We start from the raw sequence: 9,048 nt of genomic DNA on the forward strand, positions 1-9,048 counted from the left end.
CTGGTGATGGGGATGCCATACAGATTCATGTCAAAAATACCGAACTATCCCTTTAAGGTCTCTGAATAGGGTGTGTAACATTGGTTGGGCTGAAAATGGCATATTTGCTGCTCTGTGAGCCCTAATGCAAGCCTGGTTAAAAGCCCCACAATGAAAGAACAGGTTTTCTTCGTTTTATGGTATGCTCATGAATATTTAGATGAGCTGTACTCTGATTGGTTGGTTTACAACGAGCGAAGCTGCTGAGCAAAGACGCATCATAGCAACAAGCACTCACTCACTGAAACATAAAATTGCTGATATGCTAGCATTGCTATCAACAGCTTAGTGACCTAATCATACTTCCAGCTTGCGGTTGTGATGGCCTTACAGTGGGACCAGCCCCTCGTTTCAGTTAAAGAAGTTTAGCAATTCCTGCTTTGAACTGTTCAAGATTTTGAAAGCCGTCTTCAGTAAAATGCAAATGAACAGCTGAGCATCAAACTTGGCAGGGATCTTCTGATGCACAAAAATAATGAATGCATGTTGAGTCTTTAGATCCTTGGGAAAATTGTGATAATGTTCCCCTTTCTCCGTGCAGCCTGGAACACGGCATTTAAGCCAGTGGCTCTGACTCATTTTCAATAGAGAAACGTCCTGCTTTGTAATTCTTTTAGAAGTTAACCCAACTGTAGGCTAAACAGCTAAACTGGTCTCTTACATCTACCTCTGTTCATTTTCTTGGGCCGTGAACCAGTGGGCTGGTCTGTATGTTAATTTCAGGAGTTGACAAAACTACACGCCCTACTTTACGTCAACTTGGTGCTTCGTTTGAATTCGCCTGTTTTGGGGTTGAAGTTTAGAATTGTGAGATTTGCAGAGAAAGGAGGAGTCGATGGGGTTTGAACTTGAACTGTATGTCCATTTCAACCACTCATTATTCATCTACGACAAGGTAAACTCGGTTTTGCATTCTGACCCCTTTAAGGCTCCTCTTTAAAAGAAGTTTTTAACAGATTGAACATATTTCCAAATGAATCCTACCTTAAAGTTTGGTGGTACGATGACTTTGCCGGCTGGTATCTGCAGTACGATGGTCTCTCCCTCAAAAAGCCACAGGTCCCACTGGGAGTCATTAACCATGAGAGCCCACGGCAGGAGCTCCACCAGCAGAGTGTTCAGACCAGATTTCCAGCGGGACAGTTTCACCTGCATGGGGCTGTCCCACTGAGAAAGAGGCTCCAGCCCTGACCTGTCAGAGCAGAAGGACTTTAGAAACAGAGGAGAAACGCATTTGGTTGTAAAATGAATGAAATTAAGAAATAAAAGATAGAGGGACAGAAATAGAAACGGTCTGGTGTTAATGAATGAATGAACCTTCAATGAATTTTATTTTATTTGTCCTGATGGAGGAAAAAAAGGCAAAGCAGCTTGATTTGGAGGAATATTGATTACAAGACATAAAAAAAATCAAAGATGCAGAAAAAACTTTTATTACTGAGCTTGATTTTTATGGACATCCTGATTGACTCATAAACCTAAATCTATTTGGCACCCAACCTTTATTACGCATAGAAAACACAAGGCTCTATTAACAGATTTAAACATGTTTGATATAAATAATTTTCACACTGACAGACCATTAATGAACCGACAGCAGTCACAAAGACGGAACAAATACGCGGAGAGAAACGGCCTGTCAACAAGTGATGTGACTCAAACAGATTCAGAGAAGAGTTGACGAAGCATCTGGGCTCACACTCGGCCGGGACAGCGACACGAAGCCAGCCAGACAGAAACACACAATCCTTTTCCCAACAATTCACAGACACAGCGGCCATTTCAAAGTAAGCGTGGTCTCACGACTCCTAAATATTGCTGAATGTTAGAGGAGAGCCAAACAAACATTTCCCACAGAATTCCTCTTAAGTTCAAAGCCAATAAATACGATCCAGTCCTTCTCCCACAGGACCACCTGGAATTGGCTCAAGCTACCAACCTGCCAACTCAAACTTGTCACACACCTCAAAGACTCTCTGCTGTGACACGGGACCTAAACTGGGAACAGCTTTTCTTTACCGTTTACTGCTATTTATGTTGCTGTGTGTGGTTAAATAAGTGGTTGACCTCAAAGCTGAGGACAGAAAAGTGCAGGGATCATAAATCACATTACACAGCTCACAAGAAGGTAATTGAAAGAAATGTGCTCAACTGCTTCTGTCAAAACCCCGAAACTGGAGGTTCAGGCTTCCAAATGCATAAAAGTCAGCAGCTTGAGAAGCCGGAGTCCAACAACTGATACAAGTTTGTTTAATAAAGGTGAAGCAAACTAGATTTAACAATTCTTACCTCCTAATGACCATTAAAATACAATTTTTACTAAAAGCCCAACTCATTTTTTTTCTACCTGTTCAAGCAAAAAGCTCTAAACTACTGGACCTGACCGGGCATTCGAACCGAGCCATCAGCTCCAGGGATGGTCCCGGTCCGGAACCAGCCGGAGGGACGGAGCGACCAAACCAGACGGTATGCTTCCCCCCGCAGAGTAAGGCAAAAATATACAAAGGCTTGAAATGGAATACAAATGAATGTGCCTAGTCAGGCTAATGTAGTAAAACTATTTCACAAATTAGTTGAGTCAGAGGGTCACATGACCTGGAAGCTATTGAAGACAAGTCCTAACTTTTGTCTTTAAAAATTGAAAATATCTTAAAACTGCATAAAAGCAACTTACATATGTTATCTATTGGCATGATTTAATATTAGTTTCGTCTTAGCTGCTCATAAGATAAGGAATTTATTGATTTTTGTTTCTCAAGAGTGCTTGGATCAAAGATTTGTTGACGGTCCCTAACTGCACCACCGCGTGTGGGAGGAGGGAGCAGCTGAGAGACGCTGGCCGACATCGGAGTGCCTCAGACGGATCAACCGTTTGCTCGATCCCGCTGACTGCGCGGAGCTTGAATATCCAACTTTAAACCAACTTCACAGCTGAATTTACGGCTCGGTTCTGCTGCACTGTAGTCGACCAAGATACCGGACTATTTTGAAATTTCCCCTGGACATTTTTTTAGGTATGAAAAGCGGGACATGTCCGGGAAAAAGAGGACATCTGGTCACCCATGGGAAAAAAAAATCTTAAATTAAGTGTTTTTACCCTTAATTTGAGTAGGTAAATCAGATAGTTTGCCAGTGGAATTAGTATTTTCACTCTTAAAATAAAATAATTAGATAATATGCACTTGAAATAAGAAAATGCAATTGTGTTTTCTTATTTTAAGTGTAAATTGTCTCGTCCCATTGGCAAAATGTCTCTTTTACCTCCACAATCCAAGAACAAATTCACCTATTTTAAGAAAAAAAGACTTATCTAGATTTCAATTTTTTCCAGTGCCCTAGTGTTGAGTAACTGTTGGATAATAACATCCGATTAAATGTTTATAAATGATGCTGGCAAACAGACTTTATGTGCAAGTTCTGCCATTTTAAAAACTCAAATGCCCAAAAAATACAAAAAAATATCATAAATTCATGCAGAAAAATACTTTTACAATTTAATTTTATTTTTTTACATAAAACTTAGAAAACCAATCCCTACAATAAGAACTGTATATATGTTAGGACAGGGAACAAACTTCAACTAGGGGAGGCCTAGTGGGTTAGAGCAGTGTATTTGTGCTCTCAGAAGGTTTCAAGTACCCGGTTCGATCCCCACAGCCTCCACTCTGGGTCCCTGAGCAAGACCCTTAACCCCACACTGCTCCCTGGGCGCTGCACCGTGGCAGCCAACTGCTCCCTAAGGGGATAGGTTAAAATGCAGAGCGTGAATTTCCCCATTATGGGACAATAAAGTTTAATTATTTGATGTTTTTATTATGAATATCTACTGAATCTGAGTCAGTCAACCAGCTCATAGTCGTTCCAAGGAGTCAGCAGAGTAAACCTACTCCTAAAAGTACTTTTTCTAATTATATCCACCTGTGGTGTAAATATCTGGATTGATTTAAAAAGCACTATGCATGACCTACGCATACAGTGCATCCATGCTGCTTTGCTTCGCTAACGTAACGAGTCTAGTTTATTTTCTAATTGAGGTGTGAACTGATTTCAGCTCAGGGTTATTGTCAGGTTTATAGAAAGCATTGAAAATGAATGAAAATCAGTGAAAGTCAATGGAAGTAAACACATGGTCCCAACAACATACAGCAAGACGAGAAAGCGTGTGCGTGTGTGAAAGGCATCGAATTTCAGGCAACCGCACAGGCAGACAGGCTCAGATGTCCAACAGATCCTCTGGGACTCTTTGGAGTCCAAAGCCTGAAGTCGAACATGTGGTCGGTTCTTCCACCGCTGCCATCAAGATGTGACTGCTTTGTGACAAAAGATGGATTCCAGGGAGACATTTGTGGACGCTATACATTATAAATGCAGAGCCATCCCAAGGCTACAAGCAGCCGTAAAAGCAGAAGATGAAAGCAGACTGAAGTTCATGTATAAAGACCTCGAGGAACCTCTACTGAACGTTAGGCCGTGTGATTTGTCTGTAAAAACTTGACAGCCGGAATCTCCGGGGACAACAGCGGGATTGCTGCTCGGCTTTGATGCACGGCCTTCCATTGAGGTTCAACTGAACAGTTTTATTATGTGAACAAAGTAACCAATAAAGAGAAGCTGCACTCATTAAAGACAGGCTTGCACAACTTTCTAGCAAGAATCCAACAAGAATCTTGTTATTTGAAAAAAAAAAATAGAAAAAGAAAACAGTGGAGGGGTCTTTCTGAAAAGTGTTATGAAATCTGGGATTTAATGCATGCCACAGAAGAACTATAATAAAACAGAAAAAGAATTATAGATGTTGACTTAGATGGGTTATGAGGCCTTGAAGTGGTCTGCTCCAATGAAATGATGAGTGGGAATCCAGCTAGAAACATACATCATTTTTTCCTCCTTCATTTGTTTGTGTTTCAAAATGCACATTCAGTCAGCAGTAAAAAAAAAAATACAAATGTATTTTCTAAAATTTATCTGTTTTTTTGTTGCTTAAAAAATGAGAAGGATTTAGACATAGTTAGATTTATTCTTGTTGTCAGTTGAGCGAATAAAATATTTTTAACACATAAAAACATTGTTTAAATAAAACGTCATCCATTCTGGGTTTTTTTTGTCCCAGCTGTACCTGCAGAAGCTCAGACAGCCATAGCGGGAATCCTCTGACCTGCATTTCATGTTAAATGAAGGCGTTTTCTATTCAGCTTGTTTCAGGTTCATAGTTATCTTTGCTGATATAATCTAGTCGTAAATGTCAGAGTCACAGCAAACCTATAAATTCAGATGTTCCAATCACATCCATGGCTTAACTCCACCTTAGAGAAATAGCTACTCCTCTATGTGGAGAAATGGTTACGTTGATATTTTTTGTTTATGTCCACTTTTTGTTTCCGACTCTCATTTTATAAATCTCTAACGTTCTGCTCTCTCTACTTTTTCTCATAGTAGCTTTGCCTCGTCTATTCCTGTTTGGCTGTTACTCCATCCTGGAGAGAAATATCAGCTGTGCTGCTGCAATCAACACCTTTGCTTATAGATGTTTGACCTCGGCCTGTTTTTCAGTGTAGTCCTGTTTCTCTGACCGTGACTGGATGGATGTGCTCTCTTCATCCTCTGACATGGGAGCTGGCTCAGAGCTCGTCTGCCTGGCTGTGTGTTTCCTTGACAGGCTCGCCTTTTACAGTTGCTTTTTATATCTCTGCTTCTGTCTCCTTGACCCCCAGTCGGCCTCACAAGATGGCCGCTCACACTGAGCCTGGTTCTGCTGGAGGTTTCTTCCTGTTAAAAGGGAGTTTTTCCTCTCCACTGTCGCTACAAGCATGCTTAGTGTGAGGGATTGCATTCGAGTCAATGAGTCGATGCAATCAACTGGTTTTCCTGAGATAGAAAACTTTGAATCCATTTGACTGGATGATCTGGTGAACTGGAAAGGGCCTTGAGATGACGTGTTGTGAATTGGCGCCACATAAATAAACTGAATTGAAATTAAAAAATCAATCTGACGATAGCTGGGAGGCCTTTCTGTATTATTAGGCTAAGCTACACCTTTCTGTGGTAAGTTCACATGTAGTGTTAAATCTCTATTGCATTAGATCATCATATGACTCTCTACTGTATTTAAACTAGAAGTGAATCATGTTTACTTACATCTGACTATGTATTGAATTAATCTGATCCCCAATTTTCTAAGCAAAAATAATTCTGAATGTGCAACAAACATGAAGTTCTCATCTAACCCATCCAGTCCAGAGATATAAAGAGATGGTTGAGATAACATTTGTTTTTAATTCAGCTCTCTGCTGATTAAACTAAAGCTCTAAGGTTCAGCAGTGAGTACCTGTCAGGGTCCTTTGTAACATAAGGCCATGGCGACTCTGTGGTGCTCTTTGGACCGTAGAAATCAGCCAGGATGTGTTCTGGGTTGTCTTCATTCCCCGTCTTGTTCACTATCTGTTTGATCAGGCTGGTGGAGATGGGTATGGCGCAGTGTGAAGCATCCTTATCCTCCCTGAGGAAAAAAACAAAACAAAACCGAGCCGTCAGTTTTATTTCTCAGTCAAAACATACATCTTCTTTGTTTTGCGCCATGATAAAAGTGGATAAACTGATTCCAGTTGATCTCTCGATGTGGGCTGTGATAAGTCGATGTTTGAAATGAGAGCTATAAAACTGCTGCGTGTGTTTCTGGGAATCTGACTTGGAAGCTTGTTTACTTACATCATGGCAGAACAAATTCGACGATACTCTTCAGTTTCATATAAAACAAGATGTCTTCTGACAGCAGCTAACCGTTCCCATTGTGACCTTGGGCTAAACTCCACATCTACCCTCCATCCTTGAAGTGGGCTGAATCTGTCTTTCGTTAGAGAATCTTATTTTTTTCATGACATGCAGCTTGCTTTACCAACACTGATTCAAAAAGATCACACAAAGAGCTAAATGGCAGTAAATAATCCGATTGGATACCTCATCCCTTATTGGTCAATTATAGACCAGACTCAAAAAAAAAAGAACGACATCCAAACAATGTAATAGCATCTATTCTTTGTCTGGGAAGCATCCAGTTCTTCTTGGCTTCAGCGAGGCAGCCCCCATAACCCCGAGCAGCAGTTTGTTAACCGAACCCATTGTGCTGAAAAGGGAAGGCAGAGGCTACAGCTTAAGGCAAGACAGAGGAGAGGAAAAAGGTGCTGACAGGAAACTTTTCATCCAGAGCAGGACCTGAGGGTGGAAACTGGAGGAACTTCTGATTATAACCCAAAATGTTCTAATGTGGTGGCCAGGATGAGAAGAACAGGACAAAACAACTCTGGTTAAGACCCGTCTTGCATTGCAGACCGCAGCTCTGCTCTCTACCTCGTCCATTAGAGTCCACAGCTATGTGTAATTACAGGATGGAAAGAGGAGCTGTTGACCAGTGAACATTTACTATTGGATCTATCGTAGAGATTTGGGCTAAGCTTAGGGGTCTTTGTGCATGTGTGTATGTTTACAATTGTGGCTCGTAGTCTGTGTTTGAGAGGATGAAGAGGGATGAGCGATGGATTGAGTTGGGCAGGCGGGGGGGGGTAACAAAGAGGAGAATGTAAGTTTGTGCGGTCTGAAGCAGTTTAGAGAGGGGACGGGTTGTAAATACAAGGAGCTCTGTGGTTGCAATCTAGAAAGACAAGACTAGATTAGTTTTTTTTTCAAAGCTTGTTTTTTTGCACGCATGATAAAGATTTCTGTAAAACAACATGGGCCAAATATATTCCCAGGGACTGCATGGCCGCTGTGGTTCCTTTATTGCAACTGAAACCAAAACAAACTTTGTTACCAGATATCTAAATACAACAGTTAGCAAAAATATCTCAGAAGCAGTCAGTTACATTCGACCATTATCCTGTTTGTTCACATTACCAGTGAATGAAACTAAAAGAGCGGTACGTTTTCTAAAACAGCTCATAAAATAACAAGGATTACAGATGCTCAATTACTGTAGACATTAGAGAAAATAACAACGCGCAGTCCTGGCCGCTGTTATTGCCATTCCCTGTAAAGATTAGAAAAAAAGTCCTTGAAGTGTCCTAGTCATGGACTATGATGAATTTCTGCTCCCGTAGCGCATTTTGGTTCCATACAAACACTTTCCAGTTAAATTATGGCACCATGTTGGTTTATTTATGCCTTATTTTTAGGTTTAACACTTTGTTTTCCCTCCATTTGTTATTAAACTTTTAAAATTTACCCTAACAAGACCAAGTGACCGGGGGCCATTTTGTGCTCCATGACTAAACAACGCAGCAATTTCCCCAGTGGAGATATGAAAGGACTGTGGAAAAGTCCAAGATCGAGTGTGAAAAGGAAGGATAAGACATCAGTAACACATAGAAAAAAAATATGAATGTTGGAGTTCACTGAAAAGGGAGCTAAAGCTGCTAAGTTGATGGATGCGTAAGAAAGTATTCCAGCAGATGGCGACGGCGTACCACACAGTTAATGTCTGCTGATCACACCTGGTGCAAAAGTTATTTTCAGGCTCAAAAAAGACAAAACAGACACTATTATTTTGAAAGCTTGGTGTAAAATGCTTTATTTTATGTTTTTTTTTTAAAGGCTGATTATGTAACAAAAGCTTTAAATAAATTCTATTATTATTACTGGATTATAATTTATTTTAAAAAAGAAAAGTGGGGGAAAAAAACTCAATTATTTAGTGAACAAAAATGTGACATTTTGACAAAACCCTTTTAACAGAATTACTCTTGGTGTCCCTGCTGATAACAATCCTCTTTTCGGACCCCGGTTGGATCATAGAGGGAGATGGAGCTTTTATTCCTGGTAGCAGAGCCTCTTAGTCCCGTTTCTCTGACTGTGACTGGCTGGATGTGCTCTCTTCATCCTCTGACATGGGAGCTGGCTCCGAGCTCATCTGCCAGGCTGTGTGTTTCCTGGACGGGGCCGCCTTTTACAGCTGCTTTTTGTATCTCTGCTTCTGTCTCCTTGAACCCCAGTCGGCCTCAGCAGATGGCCGCTCACACT

The 9,048-nt window shown here is 40.9% G+C and overlaps 1 protein-coding gene across 1 annotated transcript in view; it reads right to left on the bottom strand.

Annotated features, from left to right (window-relative positions):
• Nucleotides 1–6,538, bottom strand: part of LOC107102343 (vacuolar protein sorting-associated protein 13B-like) — a 29,632-nt gene extending 23,094 nt beyond the window's left edge. Inside the window, exons 1-2 of the mRNA XM_015401601.1 lie at nt 6,365–6,538; nt 1,024–1,231 (exon numbers count right to left, since the gene is read on the bottom strand). Coding sequence (XP_015257087.1) covers nt 1,024–1,194 — 171 coding nt within the window. The 5' untranslated portion in view covers nt 1,195–1,231; nt 6,365–6,538. The remainder of the gene's footprint in view (nt 1–1,023; nt 1,232–6,364) is intronic.
• Nucleotides 6,539–9,048: the final 2,510 nt, after the last annotated feature.

Source organism: Cyprinodon variegatus, unplaced genomic scaffold (assembly GCF_000732505.1).
Source record: "Cyprinodon variegatus isolate N-32 unplaced genomic scaffold, C_variegatus-1.0 Scaffold1236, whole genome shotgun sequence".
Taxonomy (NCBI): domain Eukaryota; kingdom Metazoa; phylum Chordata; class Actinopteri; order Cyprinodontiformes; family Cyprinodontidae; genus Cyprinodon; species Cyprinodon variegatus.